General features: G+C 55.1%; 6 protein-coding genes across 6 annotated transcripts; 3 read left to right on the top strand and 3 right to left on the bottom strand.

Moving 5' to 3' along the window:
* Positions 1–36: 36 nt before the first annotated feature.
* On the bottom strand, positions 37–2,956 carry ACRALDRAFT_1083692 (uncharacterized protein). The gene is made up of 3 exons (XM_071019490.1): positions 2,551–2,956; positions 1,832–2,383; positions 37–1,742 (listed from the first exon to the last, which is right to left on the bottom strand). Exons 2-3 carry the CDS (start codon positions 2,263–2,265, stop codon positions 767–769), a joined length of 1,410 nt encoding a protein of 469 aa, XP_070871166.1. The 5' UTR covers positions 2,266–2,383; positions 2,551–2,956; the 3' UTR covers positions 37–766.
* Positions 2,957–3,413: 457 nt separating this feature from the next.
* Positions 3,414–4,613, top strand: ACRALDRAFT_213610 (uncharacterized protein; the record flags this gene model as incomplete). The annotated part of the gene is made up of 6 exons (XM_071024109.1): positions 3,414–3,547; positions 3,599–3,648; positions 3,683–3,748; positions 3,839–4,130; positions 4,177–4,510; positions 4,569–4,613. 6 exons carry the CDS (start codon positions 3,414–3,416, stop codon positions 4,611–4,613), a joined length of 921 nt encoding a protein of 306 aa, XP_070871165.1.
* A 1,375-nt stretch (positions 4,614–5,988) lies between these two features.
* Positions 5,989–6,933, bottom strand: ACRALDRAFT_1066199 (uncharacterized protein). Its single transcript, XM_071017298.1, has 2 exons — positions 6,410–6,933; positions 5,989–6,360 (listed from the first exon to the last, which is right to left on the bottom strand). Exons 1-2 carry the CDS (start codon positions 6,649–6,651, stop codon positions 6,096–6,098), a joined length of 507 nt encoding a protein of 168 aa, XP_070871164.1. The 5' UTR covers positions 6,652–6,933; the 3' UTR covers positions 5,989–6,095.
* A 246-nt stretch (positions 6,934–7,179) lies between these two features.
* Positions 7,180–11,003, top strand: ACRALDRAFT_2037948 (uncharacterized protein). Its single transcript, XM_071020843.1, has 4 exons — positions 7,180–7,822; positions 7,899–9,048; positions 9,111–9,290; positions 9,362–11,003. The coding sequence occupies exons 1-4, from the start codon at positions 7,733–7,735 to the stop codon at positions 10,588–10,590; spliced, it is 2,649 nt and encodes an 882-aa protein (XP_070871163.1). The 5' UTR covers positions 7,180–7,732; the 3' UTR covers positions 10,591–11,003.
* A 644-nt stretch (positions 11,004–11,647) lies between these two features.
* Positions 11,648–13,719, top strand: ACRALDRAFT_1078195 (uncharacterized protein). Its single transcript, XM_071018738.1, has 2 exons — positions 11,648–12,100; positions 12,168–13,719. Exons 1-2 carry the CDS (start codon positions 11,749–11,751, stop codon positions 13,631–13,633), a joined length of 1,818 nt encoding a protein of 605 aa, XP_070871162.1. The 5' UTR covers positions 11,648–11,748; the 3' UTR covers positions 13,634–13,719.
* A 12-nt stretch (positions 13,720–13,731) lies between these two features.
* On the bottom strand, positions 13,732–15,142 carry ACRALDRAFT_1083689 (uncharacterized protein). Its single transcript, XM_071019489.1, has 2 exons — positions 14,908–15,142; positions 13,732–14,821 (listed from the first exon to the last, which is right to left on the bottom strand). The coding sequence occupies exons 1-2, from the start codon at positions 14,930–14,932 to the stop codon at positions 14,205–14,207; spliced, it is 642 nt and encodes a 213-aa protein (XP_070871161.1). The 5' UTR covers positions 14,933–15,142; the 3' UTR covers positions 13,732–14,204.
* Between the last annotated feature and the right edge of the window lie 428 nt (positions 15,143–15,570).

Below are 15,570 nucleotides of genomic sequence, written 5' to 3'. Positions count from 1 at the left end.
CCTCCCGGCCTTTGTGTGCTTGGTACTTCAAAATCACAGAACTGGAGCCACTTCTTTCTTTCTTTCTTTTACTTCAACTTATGTGCAATTAGGGTAGCGACTGTTCTATGTCTAGGCCCCTGGTATCATACCCCGGCCTCCTCCTCATTACGTCCGCGTCCTGCTTTCCACGCAGCAGGGCGCACGTTCAGGGTACAGGTCTTCCGTTGTCGACAACCATGTGCCGGATGGTTGTCGAGAATGGCGCCGTCCCATAACATACATTACGTCTATCATGGAGATATTTCCCATCACTGATATGTACCTCACCATTCCCCCTGATCGTTCCCTTTCTATGCAACTCCCGGCACCGATTAAAGCGAGAGTGTCCGCCACGAGGGCAGTGTGATTTGTCATGGTAAAGCGGCCGTTTCCCGTTCATCCGTGTCGCCCTTCGCCAGGAATGCTTTCCGATCGACCGTTGACAAACCGAACAAAAATCCACAATGACGCCATTGCTGTGCAAAAACATGCTGAAGCCCCAGATGCGATGTCGACAAGAACCGGAAAACACAGGCTCGTCGAGATTAAGCCGGTGAAAAAAAATAAGGGTAGCTGAGCGGAGAAAAGATGCGGGTGGGTATCGAGGGCCAGGCACCGGAAATCGACGTACATGCAATCGAAAGTCTCGGTAACTTGCAATTCGCCGGGGACGGATTCAGGGAACCCGTCGCGTAGACAAATATCGACGATTCGGTGGATCGCGTCGCGAAAGTGTGGTCCACGACTACCGGATCACGACCACTTCGCTCAAGTCGCCTTCTCTTGGTGGCACGCCACCATCCCACACCTGGCCGTGAGGTGTCATTTCCACCGAGAATATACTTTGCTGGTTCGACTCGTCAAGGGCGGCCGGGCTTGCAGTTCCGCTGCCGCTGCTACTCGAGACTGTCCTGAAGCTGGAGGAGCTGCCGATGGTCCACTCGTCGCTGTCGGCCGATTGCTTCCGCTGCATCAGTCCGAACCCGTACCGGCCGCCCAGCTCTTCATCCACCGTCTTCTTCTGCTCCCCAATCTCAACATAATCGTATTCCCACCTCGTGGCCTTGTCAGGCTGCTGCTGCGGCAAGTAACGAGCCTTGGCCACGTAGAAAAACGCTGTCGCCAAGAGGGCACCCCCGACGAGATCGATCGCGTAGTGATGATTCAGGTACATAGTAGCCCACCAAACCCAAACGACGTACGTAGCGAAGAGGGCCCGGAACCGCGGGAAGAAGAAGGCCATGAAAAGGGCTTCGAGGACCGCATCCGCAGCGTGGAGCGAGGGAAAGGCGCCAAAGGGAAGCGGGGCCGTCGTAAAGTTGGTCGTGTACAGGTCTAAGCCTAGAATCGCGTCGACACGGGCGAGGCCGGCAGGAGAACCCTGCATGCCATAAGCGGCAGGGGCGAGACCGTGCTCATTCTCGTACCAGGGCGGCGTGCACGGCAAGATGATCTGCATCGTGACGCCCAGCGCACTCAGCCACCCGAAGGCCTTGGCGAAAACGGGCAGTGACTTGGGCGCGGCGAAAAAGAAGATGAACACTGAACAGATGGCGGGTGCGGCGAAGTGGCCCAGGCCGTAGGGGATCCAGGCTATGATGTCGAGTACGGGATGCGTACGCGCGGAGAGAATGTTGGAAAGGTTGGCGCCGTAGAGGACGTTCTCGAGCGCGGGAAGCACGCGGACCCAGATGTGCGGTCGGTACTTGGCATCAATGAAGCTGCGGACCGGTTGTGAGTGGGAGTCAAATGAAAACGAAAATATAGGAACTACACCCCCACGAGAAAGAGGATGAGAATGCAAACTTACCGACTGCAGAAGAAGTACAGGAGATATGTCCATATGGGCAAGGACGGGAGAAAAAATTGCTGCGTCGCGGGCATCGTGACAACCAGGACAATACCCAAGACGGCGAGTGTCTTGATCAGTGGCGCGGATGGAGCGATAGCAAGGGAGAAGAGAATTAGGATGGCGAGCGCAAGGTATTGGATATCCATGAGGCGCCATTTGTGTTTCCTCAACTGGCGAAAGGTAGGAATCGGGTTGAACGAGGTCTGAAGGGCCGTGGCATCGTTCGCTCCAGGTGGGAAGTAGGGCGAAGAGCGCCTCTTCTGGTGACTCCTACTCCGGCCAGACCGGAATCGCCGAGGAATCGGATTCAGCTTCGCAAAGTTGAGCGTGCCGGGTGACACCAGGGGAAGCTTTGGTGGCTTCAGCTGCCAGAAGGAAGGGAGGTCCTGCATCGTCGGTGGTGGAGGGAGTGTCTCCCGTTCGATCCGAGTCGGTGGTGAGGCGGAGGTGACCGCGTAAAGGTTGTGGCAAAGACCGAGCCGTCGGAGAGGGAGAGGAAAGGGACGTTGGCTGGTTAACAGGGTCGGTGTTAGTTTTGCACGTGAATCCCAAGATAATAGCAGACTATAGAAAAAGAAAAAAAAATGCGGGTCGAGGGATGCGGTTAGGCGAAGAGTGAAGCCCAACAGCAAAAAGACTGACAGACAGATCCAAGCCGGGTCGGAGGAGCAACTCACCAGAAAGACGCGAAAAAAAGGAACGTGGGAAGATTTTAGGCCCAGTGGAGAGGTACTGTGAGGGTTAAGAGGAAACCCCAGCCGTGCCTTTTTTCTTTTTTTTTCTTTTCCCTGAAGCGCGATGTTCCGGTGGTGCCGTCACTTGTTGGTCTGGATAGGCCGACGAACGGGAGGCCGTCGAGAGAGCGGCTAAGGAGGAGTAGCGTGGGGATAGCGTCAGTACTTTCAGGATGCGATTCTCAGTTCCCCACAGTCATTAAGGTAAAGGTAGCGTAGAGAGAGGATGACGGAGATAGGTATTAGGTGAAGTCGGTCGCTCTTCCGTTCGACGTCATGTGGTTGTGATTATGGCAGACGGAGATCAACCACTGACAGTCGCTGAATAGGGTGAGATGAGAGATGGGAGAGTGACAGGAGAGGGAAAGGGGAAGAGGATAAAAGGAAGGGATGGGACGGCATGTTTGTAATACACCTAAGCTGTAATTAACAGCAAAAGCCAAGAGTTATTGCAGCGCGCCCAAAGGGAGGAGGATTGGACGTGCGAATTTTTCAAGTCCTCCGATTCAGAGGTCCCACCAATGTCACTCGATCGATGGTCAGTGAGCTGGTCAGTGCCCCCAAGGTACCCCGGTGAAAGAGGGCGGAAGGAGCGAAGGAGCCGTTGAGCTGCCAGATGCCGAGAGGCTTAACCGCATTGGGCCTTGCCAGAGTCACCCAGTCGTACTTTTGGCCAGTCACTTGCTTTACACAGCTTACATAACCCTGGGTACGTTGTACCTTAGGGTCTGTCTGGGTTTTCCTGTGATTCCCTTGGCGGTGAGTTTTGCCGCTATATTTGTCATATCACGGATATCACGGTAATTATGAGACCCCGAGACTTCCGAGACCCCAGAAGCCTTTTTGTTGCTTTTTCCTCCCCCTCGGCTCCTTACAGCGTACCTATTCCCACTTACAAAGTATTCATTTCTCAGCTCCATGCGCCAACACAACAAACAAAGTGAAAAAAAAAAAATGAGGAAGAAAAGGAAAAGGACAACTTTGCCCACAGTGTGTTCTTCACCACTCCTCGCCGATGGACTACTTTGACGACCTGCTCATGTGATCCCAATAGTCACGTCATCTCTCAACCTAGCTATGCAGAATGCAGACTACTTCAGCGCCGCGCTCTGTGCTCAACCATCTCAGTGGCTGCTGGATCGTTAGTGTAGGACGCCATTGGCTGTGGTCGCTGGATGCCGAATTTAGCGGACATTTCCTTACAACGTATTTGTTGTCCACGACGATACAGAGAGACCAGGAAAATACCACTGTTGCTCCTGCCTGGCACATCTGCTTCTATTGTCGTGCAGCTCACGAACTCCCCGTCGGACATCTACATACGAATACAAGGAGAACGTACCACCCACCTGCCAACTCACCGTCCCGTCCCCTCCCAACTTCACCGTCTTGTACTTTGTAGTTACCCGCCTGTCCACACGCGACACTGGATTTTGCTCGCGTGCCCTCGCTTTTCACCCTGGCAAGAGTCGCTTCTTTTTAATTTCCCCCACTTTCGCGCCAAGGCGCGAGGCCGCCCGGCTGTCCCATCACAACTTTTTCTAGCGAGCATCAAGGGGCCACCTGAAGGGAAAAGTACATGTACCTGCACCCTGACAGTGGCCTGAGCTTCATTCCGTTTCGTTTGACCAATGGTGATTCGAATCCATTTTTGACTCGGCGCCGAGCCATCGGCGCCGTTGGTTGGTTCCAGAGAAGACAAAACCCGTTCCGCGCCACCAGCCTCATTTCGGTGAAACGCTGGGCATCACCCCCAAGCCATTCGCGTTCGCGTTCTCTTCGTGCCTACGTTACTACGTGTACTCGTTGGTTTGGTGATCTGCGTTGCGGCATGGGCATGCACGACTTATGCATGCTCTCCCGGGGTTGTACCCTCTTTCTTTCTCTGTTGGCGGATTTGCTGGTATTTCTAGGTACATTAAGTAATCACCATACGAATATACCCACATCCTGCGCATCAGAGCACCGGTAGTGCAATGCACAAGGTAGGTAACTCAAAGAAATGAGTACAGTACCTGGTAGGTAAAGGCAGAATAGCCCTCGGGCATTTCTCAGGAAATACGGCGATGCTGTGAGACTAGACTAATCCTGAATGGTCGAAATATTCTCTTGGTACTAATCGCTAGCTAACTACTAGTTTCTTGGCGCTAAGGGTGATAATCATGGGCTGGAGATATTTGAACGTGATACCGGTAGCGATCATTTTAGGTACAAATGTCGATGCGACGACTTTGATCCTTTCGTTCAGGAGCTTATAAACGCCGGGCAAGACCGATGGATAACCGAACCATGCGAAGTAGGATCATGTAACACTCACCCGCCGCTTCCTATTGCATCCCCCTTGGCGCTTAATGCTCTGATATACCTACATAGTCAGACGAAGCTGGCTATTTATCTGATCTTACACATGCATACCTGCCGACCTGTGTTCTTCCGTGGTTTTCGGGGGTCGTGCTTCTGTATGCGAAGGAAGCGGGGAGTTGTATGTATTATAGAATCTCAAGAACCGCAACAGAGACTCTGTCTCTCCTCGCCCGGGCCCACGTCCTCGTCTTGGCCTGTCGTGACGTATACCCAACTGGCTCGTACCTTTCTTGGCCTAGTGCTTGAATCAACACCAAATCGCTTCAAGCCGCACTTGGCCCGGCGAGCCCATATGTACGAATATTGTTTTGGGTATTCCAACCCACGCATCGGTGGTCCTTGCGGAGACACCCCGATCAACAAATGCCAATCATCATCGCGGCCGTCTCATGTCCAATAAGCGCCGTCCAGATGTTCGGAACGGTCGACGCCAGCTGATCATGAGATGGCTTGCTCGCCGGATTAGTTCCCACGCGCAGTTGAATTCGCACAGATACGTCACCACGTTGCCAATATAGCGTCCCTTCGCCCTTGCTTGACATTCACCCGGGTCTCTTCTTAAGATGGCGAGATATATCAGTTCGAGATTTTCGGAGTCACCCAACACCCTTGAATTGAATGTCGATGCACTAACACTGTCTGCTCTGGGTTCGGGGTGACAAAGGCGTAGATGAAATACTCGCCATGTAGTCTCGGAGGACCAGAATAGTATGAATTCTATGTGATATGACTGATACCATTGTCGAACCAGGTCAGTAAAAGAAACGGCGACGTCATATCCAGATTATTGGCGCCGCATCCAATTATCGGTAAGAACTTGAAGACGGCATCCCTCGAGCTCTTCGGGAAGTGAACTACTGACACAGTGAGAAACTACATACATAGGTATGGATGAAGCACTTTGTTGGAACCACTTATAAACGCACCCTCGGGATTCCCAAGTCTCGGGTATCAACAAGGTGTCAGTCAATCAAAGGATCCTCTTCGAGCCTGTTTCTTTGAACTGTGGTTTTTCTTCTGCTGCAGACGAGCCTTGTGAAATGTCTTTTCTCTGTGATTGACCGGCAGTGAGCGAGTTGCTTCCCCGATTGACTACCTATCCAGGTCAAGGTAAGGTACAGTACTTACGACTCAATGTACTTCTTACGTTTATCTGGTGACGATTCGTTGGGGACCCTCTCCTGGTATATCCTATGTACCTCTTCGACCAGCTTACGAAAATTCTCGTCCGTGTTCGCACTTCTCTGTCGATGAGTCTGCGCTTGGATTGTTAAAGAATCTGTCCTAGCCGTGTAATATTTGGATGCCCGGACGCCGGGGCGGAGAAGCTTCGGCAGGACGGCGAGTAAGTCTTTAGCGGGCCATGTGGTGATGGCCTTGGTTTCGGTCCTGCACGCATGAGCCGGTGTCCTCAAATGGCCTGGAACCCCCGACATACTTGTTGACATGTTGGCCTCCCGGGCCACTGGAGCGCGCAAAACTAGTCTGGCCTTTGGGCAGTCGAGTCTCGTCGAAACCTCGATACCAGGTTCTTGCCTCTTGGAGGTCGTCGGCGTCGAACGATGCATCAAATGCTTGAAAACGAGCGTGGCGGGTAAAGGCCAGGGGCGGTTGAATAACAGTACCTCCCGGTCGAAACCACGACCAGGGAGAAGCTCTTGTTGTCAACCTGTGTGCCATGCCGATGATATGAATAGACGACAGCCAGCGTAATGTGCGTGTGAATGCTCAGCAGGGCTGGCTTGTCCAAACATCAAACCTGATCCGCTTCCACTTGAACTGTTAGATCATGAATCACGCGTCGGCGCGGACATGTTCAGCAGCCATTCAAAGGAGGGTTGTCGAAATAATGAGCTGGAAATCTTTAGAACCTGTCGAATTACCAAACCGTCTTTAATAAGCGATCATCTCTAGATGATATTGAAGCTTTCCCTCACCTCCACCTGGGAGATTGGGCGATATAACCACTGGTTACTTTAAAAGTCAAGTCTATTTGTAAGTGCTTTTTCAACATGTGAGGAGAGTACAGGTACGAAGTATATGTATATCATATCAAATCACATGACCACGCGACATATGGTCGGCGACCTATTATTCCGCCTCCGTAATCTGCCCATTTTGGTACATTCTAAGTTCTTGGCTTCATTTTTCTTTTCTTCTTTTTTTTGCCCTTCCCCCAGCGTCCCTATAGCCCCTCTCTAAAAACCTCCTTCTCTCCAGGTTCGCGCTTTCGTCATAACAGGCCGTTCTTCTTTCCCATCTCCTTCATGCGCGCCACGACACCTTCTACGACGACATCGATCTGACGCGTTCCTGAGGACCTGACCACTTTTCTCATTACCAAGCCTGATCTGATCCTGCTGGTACTTTGTCCATTTTGACTGAGGCTGCTCGGCTTTTTGTCCACCGGCAGTTTGGTTTGGAAACTAACAGCCATCATCTCACCACCCCTCTCGGCGTGGCCCCAGGCAAAGCGATTGCCTATTGAACAATCCATCATCGCCTTCATAACCATTCCACAGTGAGCCTGAAGTCTGTCTACCTTGTCCAGGAGGCTACTGTCGTGTTGCCTGCTCGGATCCAATGAACCGTATCGCAAACCCATTTGCGCCCCAACATTGCAAATAGGTTTGCACTCTTTCTCCACCATTATTCATTGCAACCTTCGCCAGCATTCCGACACACAAGCCAACCAACTGGCTGCAAGTGCTTTACCTAAAACGGGTGCCCTTCGCCCGCGCATCAGTCCTCCCAGCTCTTCATGCCCGGAGCCAGTTCCACCCCCCCAATCCAGGCCACTGCCGACCTTTCGCCCTTAGCTCCGTCCCCTCTGCATTCCGTTGCCCCCACGGTGCTCCCGGCTCTCCAGGATACCGCCGACATTCTTGATGCCATGACGGAAATGCCCACAGAACACCAAGACCAAGTTGACGGGTCTGGCCCCGGGTGCTGGTGCGCCGAGCCAAGAGCAAACCACCGAGTACGACCCCGCTGCCGCTCCCATCGTCGCGGAAAGCAGCACAGCAGACGACGGTGGCCAGGCCGACAACCAAAGCAATGCCGACATTGATAGCCTGGACGATGCCTATGAAGAGAACAAAGAGCCCGTTCAAGCCGTGGAGGCTCAGCCGGAGGAGCCCGATGCAGTCGAAGATGAATACCTCAAGTCCTTCGACTCGCCCGCGCAAGATATGCAGGGCGATAGCACAATGCAGGATGATGTATCCCAGACACGAGAGTCCGTACCATCACAACCATCGCCAGAGACGTCCCAAAGCACACAAGTGGCCCCTAAACCTGTTGTTGAACCCGCTTCGACGCAGCCAAGTGTTGCGAGCCAGCCACCTGGTGGTGGTCACCCCACGGTCAACCCGCAAGTCGCCGGTCAGTCGGGTGTTGAGTCCAACCAGACGCAGCGTGGGGATCAGGGTCCTCCTGTAACTAATGACCAGCCGCGGTCTGGTGTTGCGCATGCCGATGACATCTCTCGTCTCGTGGCCGAGATGACGGGCAAGGCTACTACGGCTACCACAAGTCCCCACAACCAACCGGAACCCGGATCCTCTTCCCAGAAACAAGAGTCCACCCCTGCCTCCCGGATGCCCGCCACTTCCGCGTCGTCTTTGCCCCCGAGACCTCCTATGCCGCAAGAGGCGGCTTTTAGTTCTGCCCATGCTTTTGCATCTCGCCCCGCTGGTGTGTCCTCCCACCCGGAAGAGTCCCGCGCTTTCCAGCATCCCACTGCTGCGTCTATCCCTGCTTCTGTTCCGCCCACGTCCAGCGTGCATCCCCCGTCCGTTACCTCGTTGAATCCCATCCAGTCCTCCACTTATGTGGCGGCCGGGGCGCCTGGTACCTACACAAGGGCTGAAAACCTCCCTCCTCCCCCTGTTGCCCCTATCACAACTTCGGCAGGACCTTCTTACCCCAGTCTTGCTGGCGGCTCGGCCAGCCGACACGATGACGATGAGGCCGCTGAGCGCGAGAGGCTGTGGGGTCTCTTCAACGAAGACGAACGACGTTATATGAGCGAAGGACGATGGGATAGGTTCCCTGAGGGTTCGCGCATTTTTATTGGTAAGCAAGTCGTGAGATTCTTTTGCGGTCCTACGTCGCAACTGACATTTTTTTTTCTCCAGGGAACCTCTCCAGCGAACGTGTTTCCAAGCGAGACGTCTTTGATATCTTTTACCGCTATGGTCGGATTGCCCAGATTTCTCTCAAATCCGCCTATGGCTTTGTCCAGTATCACAACGTTGAGGATGCCCAGGCTGTCATGCAAAACCTACAAGGGATCGAAATCAAAGGCCGCAAGATTCGTAAGTACAGCTTCGCAGAATGCGCGCGGGCGCGGGGATGGGATTTGGAGTCTTACTAACAGACGCAAAAGACCTGGAGATTTCGCGAACGCAGAAGAAAAAAGGCGACGACGGCAGGCGCGATGCGGGGCAGAAATCAAGTGATCGCTCGGACGCGGGCCATGGTCGTCGACAGCGCGATGACAATCGCCATCACGGCCGTGGGCCTTCACCACGTCGCAACAGGGGCGACAGGTATGGACGCGAATGGGACCAGCACGAGCCGTCGCACAGCCAGTATCGAGGCCGCTCGCGGTCGCCGCCAGCTTACGGACGGCAGCAAGACTCGTACCGGCAGCGTAGCCCGAGCCCCGCGCACGGCTATGATGACCGACTCGAAATCCCTCGCAGATACGGCGACCAGGTGCCCGACGTCCAGTTCCTCCTCCTCCAAGAGGTTGGACGCGACTTTGTTGACTGGGTGCAACGTGCGTTCTTGGATCGGGGCCTCAAAGTGGACGTTATGTTCCTGAACCCGGGGTTCCCGCGAGCGGCGGTGCTCCAGAGACAAGTTGCCGAGGGCGTCCATGCGATTGTGGAGCTTGACATGCGCGCCCACAGCTACGGGAAGATTCCCCTTCAAGTCTTCGATCGATCCTCCGGCCTGAGTGCTCGGTTTGATGAGTATCAGGACCTCGAACCGGGCATCGCAGCTGAGCTTGTCCTGCGCGCGAAGAACCAAGCTCGCCAGACGCAGGCGTACAACAATAGCCACCATCACTATCCTCCGCAGCCGGCTTATGCAGCCGGCGGCTATGGGTACCAGCAGCCGCCGCCGCCGGCACAATACGGACAACACGCACCGCCACAGGCCTCGCCGCATGTGGCGTCTTTCCCCGCGGGCCAGAGGCCACAGGGATCACCGATTGCCCCGTCGAGCCAGAACCCCGCGGTGGATCTTGCGGGACTACTGGGCCAGTACGACAAGGCTGGGCTACAGCAGCTGCTGGCATCTGCTATGCAGCACCAACAGCAAGGCGGCGCGACAGGCCAGCCAGCGCATGGGGTCGGCGCACCACCTCCGCAAGCGGGCTCTCAACTGGACATTCAGGCACTTTTGGCGAGCCTGAACGCCGGATCGGCAGTGGTGGCGCAGCCTGCTCATTACGGAGGACAGGCTTACGCTCCTTCGCCTTCTGGGTCGTCCACCACCAACGGCCATGCAGGCCTTCATCACCATGAGAAGAACGGACCGTCTCCGGACTCGGCATCGCAGGTCCATGCGATCATGGCACAACTGGCCAAGTTCCGCCAACCATGAGCTTTGGCATGACGGTGTCCAGGGATGGACTATGACTTGGGCCGAGGGTGGCTCCATATATGTATCATTAGTACAGCAATGTCCGGGTGAGGTACACATGCCAAAAAAGGAAGGAACAAAAGGGGGAAAAGTATACCGATAACAGGCGGACATGATTTTTGCAACCAGAGAAAAGGGCAATGGTGCACGGTGGGATAGATAAGATGGGGTGATGCGACGGCACAAAGTGATTATGGGCAGTTTCCTGGAGGGATGGCTGTATTTCACCGGCTCCAGTTCCCTACTCATGATTCCCTAGAGAGCACTTTGTCAGTTTAGATTTAATTACGAAGTACGAAGAGAAGACATAATTAGGTGATAACATTGCCTGTTGTCGTCACTTTTCGCCTGCGATATCTATGTATATAATGCCGCCCTCATGACCGCTAGCACTATAGAACCCGCCAGGATGCCCGAGAGTGCCACTTGAGGGACACCTAGACTGCTGGGGGAATGTATGAGACGTCGTGGTGCTGTCTTCGTAGTATGGTCATTCAGCTTTGCAAGCACTTCACGCGGCCGAGCATGCAACGACCTGGAGCTTGTAGTGTTGTGAGTCGTAGTAACTTGCCCAGTTCTTCTTCTGTGTCTACTTTGAACATTATTTATCGAGTATTTTACCATCTGGTTTTTGACCGAAAGATACCTAACCAAGCCCGTCCTGAAAATGTTACATTGCCAAGTACCGATACCTGCTGTAATCTGTACTACAAGTCGTGCCAGTTATTCAGAACTCCGGGGATAATGATACTTATTGCGGTATACATTTTTGTAATTACGGTATGTAACACGGCATGAGATATTCATTTTGATGCATCATGGTATTATTGGAAGCAAAGCAGTGTTAGACGGAAAGTACGAATATGACGTTGTAAGAGGGTTGTGAATGTTAACGCCGGTAGCTTAATTAGTACATTTGAGTACATGTGGGTGAGGTAGTATTTCCGGCCACCTCATAACCCACGACTGTCCTCGGTGTCTCGTCCCTCCGTTATTCCTGGCCACGTTCCCTCTAGACAGCTCTCATAAACCGATGCGAGGACTCGATGGGGCGGTCGTTTGACACCAGATAACTTGCCCAATTTATCCCGCTCCAGTCGACGGCTCACTGAATTTACCATGGGCTGGCCGTACCAATTCCTGAGCCTCACCCGCGAACAGATCCAGCTTCGCCGGGAGTCCCTGGACTACTATGCCTTCTGGGCGCACTTGACGGGCTACATGCCCATTCTCGCGGCGCTCGCCTTTCGCGTCGGCAAACGCCTCCTGACTTCCTCTTGGGGCAGCGGGCTGAAGAATCGGCGACGAAGCGTAAAGGGAGATTGGCAGACGCAGGTGCGGAGGCTGCAATGGTGGTTAGACGATGATGTCTACCTGGGAGGCGAGAACGTGGGGAAGAGGCAGCAGTGGGTACTCGGCACCTTGTGGTTTCTCTGGCTGTTCGCCTTTTGCGTCATGGGGACAGGCAAAGGTGAGTGGGTTTGAAAGGACATGAGCCCGTCGCACACTCGTACTCGTACTCACATACCCGGACTCAGATTACATGCACTTCACCAAGCGCCTCGGCATGATCGCCGTCTCCCAGTTTCCCCTCCAGTACCTCCTCGCGCTCAAGTCATTCAGCCCCGTAGCATGGGCTCTCGGCTCCTCCCATGAGGCCCTCAACTCGTATCACCGCACGCTGGCGCAGGTCATCAACGCCCTCCTTTCCCTCCACGCCGTGTTTTACCTCAACTACTTTATCCAGGTTGGGATCCTGCGCCGCCGTCTTTTCGCCCCCATCGTCTTCGCCGGCGTCCTGGCTTTCCTGTGTCTCACCGCCATGTTGACCACCGCCAGCGCTTCCCTCCGCCGCCGGTCGTACCGCCTGTTCTTCCTCACCCACCTCTTCGCCGCCTTCACCATACCCGCCCTGATCTACTATCACGCGCCCTCCGCCCGGTCCTATGTCGTTGCTGGGCTTGGCGTCCTCCTCGTCGACCTTGCCGCTCGTCGCCTCCGTACCATCCCGGCCCGCGCCTCCCTGGAGACCATCTCCGGCACGAACCTCATCAAAATCGTTGCTGCCATCCCTCGTCGCCATCTCGCCGCCTTTCACGCTGGCCCGGCTTCCCACGTGTACCTCTCCATTCCGGCTGATACGCGCCCCAGTGCCGGCTCGCTCCTGTTTGAGTGCCTCTACAACCCTTTCACCGTTGCTGCCGTTACCGATGATGGCGCCGCCACCGTCGGAGTTACACTCGTGGCCCGACAGCGCAGCGGGCCCCTTACCAGGCACCTCGGCCAGCTCGCCTACCAGCACCGATTCCCGCAAGAGTCCTCACGATCCGCCATTCCCACCAGCGGCGGCAGCGACGGAACCGCCAAGGTCGCATTGTCCCTCGATGGCCCGTACGGCGTCATCTCCCGGAGATACGCCAACCTCCTCGACCCCGCGTCGCTCGACCGTATCCTCCTCGTCGCAGGCGGCGTGGGCGCCACGTTCTGCGTCCCGCTCTATCGCGCATTCCGCGCCGACCACCCGGGCGTCCAGGTCGACCTCGTCTGGGCCCTGCGCGGGGCGGGAGACGCGACCTGGGCTGTCTCCCATGATGCGGCCGGCGAGGAGAAACCCAGCATCCTAGATGACCAAAACGTGCACATTTACCTTACTGGCGAGACCAGTGCGGACTCGGCCCGACTTGACGCGAGCGCCGCCGCCCGCCGAACGAACGTCGCATCGTCTTCCGAATTGGGGTCCGCGGCGTCCTCCCGGGAGGCGGTGGAGATGAACGCGCTGCGCCGTGACAGGAGGCGGGACGGGCAGTCCGCGGCCTCGCATCACCGCAAGAGGCCTGACCTCCGCAAGATTGTGGATGATTTGTTCCGCCACGACGACGGGGAGCGGGTGGCCGTGTTTGTTTGTGGGCCTGAGGAGATGGCACGAGAGCTGCGAGAGCACGTGGGCCCATGGGTACGGAAGGGTCGGCATGTGTTGTGGCATAACGAAGGGTTTGACTGGTAGGAGATGGTTATATCATGAGCAGGACACCAATTGAGACTTTCCCCCAGTATTTTCTCCGTCCCTTTCGTGCCATTCTTTGACGTCAGGAGATATCACGAGAGACATACCGTGTAAGATGATGCGCGCGATCATGCACGATCCTCATCCATTCAACTCAAGCACCGGACCACGTTGGACTGTACAGGTGATTCCACCATGCAAGCTTGATATTATATTGTACACTGACGGTCAAGAGACCTTCCGCTTTTCTCACTATGTCCCCTCGCACTAAAGTGGTATCCTGCATCTAACATCATCTCGCGACAACCCTGTTCCATCCTGTGTCGAGATAGAACGAGCGAAAGAGAAGGGAGAACCGAGCAACAGAACCACGCCAAAGTCAAAGCCGCTAAACGTATTTCAATCGTACGCCCAAGAATAATCATCAAAGCTCAGAATCATCCTTCATGTCCATAGTCTCACCAATGGGAATCCCAGAGTACACCACCCTTATGGGTGACATGAGCAGGTGAATCCCTCTCCGGAAGGGTAACTGAACATCAAACGTGACCAGGCCATGGGCCGGGCGGGATCAATCATTCCGCTTCGCATCTCCAATGTCCCCCGAAACGGCATCACTCGACTTGGCCTTTCCCTTGGCCAGCGCCGCGCCGTCCTCGTCAGCCTGGCCATCGTCCCAGTCATCGACGGCGTTCTCATCCCAGTTATCGACCTCCTCTTCCAGCGTGCGGCCCACCCTGTCCGGCCCGTCAGTGACGCCCTCCTCGTGACCGGCGGCGACGCCGACCGCCGAGTCGCCGAGCTCAATGTCGGTTTCGCCCTCGCCGGGCACTGCCCCGTAGCCCCTCCGGGCGCGGCGGCGTTCGAGCATGCGCTTGTGGTACCAGGTGCAGAGGCCGACGCCGGCGAGGGAGCCGACGACGTTGGCGGCGACGTCCCAGATGTCGAAGGAGCGGCCGTTGGGGAGGATGGCCTGGAGGACCTCGGAGCCGAGGCTGAGGCCGGCGGTGCACACGAGGAGGGTGAGGTGGAGGGTGCGGCGGCGCGTGGTGTCGACGATCCAGTAGAAGACCAGGGTCAGGAAGAAGAAGGTTAGGAAGTGGAGGACTTTGTCGTTGATGTAGGTTTCCAGGTGGAGGGGGCTGAGGCCGGCGTACGCGGCTATGAGGAGGAGGACGAAGAAGGTCCCTGGGACACGAGGTGGTTAGTGATGGACGGGGTAGTTGGTCGGAGCGGAAGCTGCGTGGCGTCTGAGATGGTTTGGGTTTGCATACCTGCAAAGGGGAGTCGTATCCTCATTGTGGAGGTTTGATTTGGCTAGAAGGCGAGGTGCTGTCGATGGCGATTTTTTTATTATACCGTTGTTCAACAAGGATGCATAATCGAAGTTGGTGATATCTTGGGAAAGGTGCAAGGTGAATGTTCAGTGGGCTATGGTTCGAGACTCGTAGTTGGACTGAGCTGACAGAGGCTAGACAAGTAGAAGTTTATTCGTAGTCGATGTGCCTGGATCCTAATCAGTCGCTCATGAAGTCTGACATTGTCGCCCATCATGGCAGGCCCAGCTCTCTACGACGCCTGGTCACGTGGACCGCGACTTGGTCCGTGCACATACTCGAGGGATCCTACTCGAGATGGCGATGCGAAAGGATGAACTTGCTGTGCGGCATCGTGCTCCACGGAGAGATTACCTCAGGAAGAGGCCTGAACATGAACCGTGAAGCCGTGAGCCGTGATTTGGCTATTTGTAGGAGCACCGAAGTATTGACTCGAAGGTCCAGTTGTTGATGAATCTAGGAAGCGATGCCGTCCAAGAGAACGATTCACCAGCATGCATCAAGACGGCGCCTGTGTTTTGCACTTTCACTTATCCATAATGCACTTCTTCTTCTTCTTCTTCAGAGCTCAAATCATAGTAATCGGCCTCCCAACATGCT

The sequence above is a fragment of the Sodiomyces alcalophilus genome, assembly GCF_042370955.1.
Source record: "Sodiomyces alcalophilus JCM 7366 unplaced genomic scaffold ACRALscaffold_10, whole genome shotgun sequence".
Lineage (NCBI taxonomy): Eukaryota > Fungi > Ascomycota > Sordariomycetes > Glomerellales > Plectosphaerellaceae > Sodiomyces > Sodiomyces alcalophilus.
The sequence above is the reverse complement of the archived record's forward strand: the minus strand, read 5'-3'. Positions and strand labels throughout refer to the sequence as shown.

Bases quoted from the DNA above. Each gene is read 5' to 3' on its own strand.
- ACRALDRAFT_1066199 (XM_071017298.1), bottom strand. From the start codon at position 6,651: ATGGCACACAGGTTGACAACAAGAGCTTCTCCCTGGTCGTGGTTTCGA. The intron at 6,361-6,409 runs GTATGTCGGGGG...TCATGCGTGCAG, and splicing joins GGAGGCCAACATGTCAACAA to GACCGAAACCAAGGCCATCA.
- ACRALDRAFT_1083689 (XM_071019489.1), bottom strand. From the start codon at position 14,932: ATGAGGATACGACTCCCCTTTGCAG. The intron at 14,822-14,907 runs GTATGCAAACCC...CTCGTGTCCCAG, and splicing joins GATACGACTCCCCTTTGCAG to GGACCTTCTTCGTCCTCCTC.
- ACRALDRAFT_1083692 (XM_071019490.1), bottom strand. From the start codon at position 2,265: ATGCAGGACCTCCCTTCCTTCTGGCAGCTGAAGCCACCAAAGCTTCCC. The intron at 1,743-1,831 runs GTAAGTTTGCAT...ACCGGTCCGCAG, and splicing joins CTGTACTTCTTCTGCAGTCG to CTTCATTGATGCCAAGTACC.
- ACRALDRAFT_1078195 (XM_071018738.1), top strand. From the start codon at position 11,749: ATGGGCTGGCCGTACCAATTCCTGAGCCTCACCCGCGAACAGATCCAG. The intron at 12,101-12,167 runs GTGAGTGGGTTT...ACCCGGACTCAG, and splicing joins CGTCATGGGGACAGGCAAAG to ATTACATGCACTTCACCAAG.
- ACRALDRAFT_2037948 (XM_071020843.1), top strand. From the start codon at position 7,733: ATGCCCGGAGCCAGTTCCACCCCCCCAATCCAGGCCACTGCCGACCTT. The intron at 7,823-7,898 runs GTGCTCCCGGCT...ACCAAGACCAAG, and splicing joins TGCATTCCGTTGCCCCCACG to TTGACGGGTCTGGCCCCGGG. The intron at 9,049-9,110 runs GTAAGCAAGTCG...TTTTTTCTCCAG, and splicing joins GGGTTCGCGCATTTTTATTG to GGAACCTCTCCAGCGAACGT.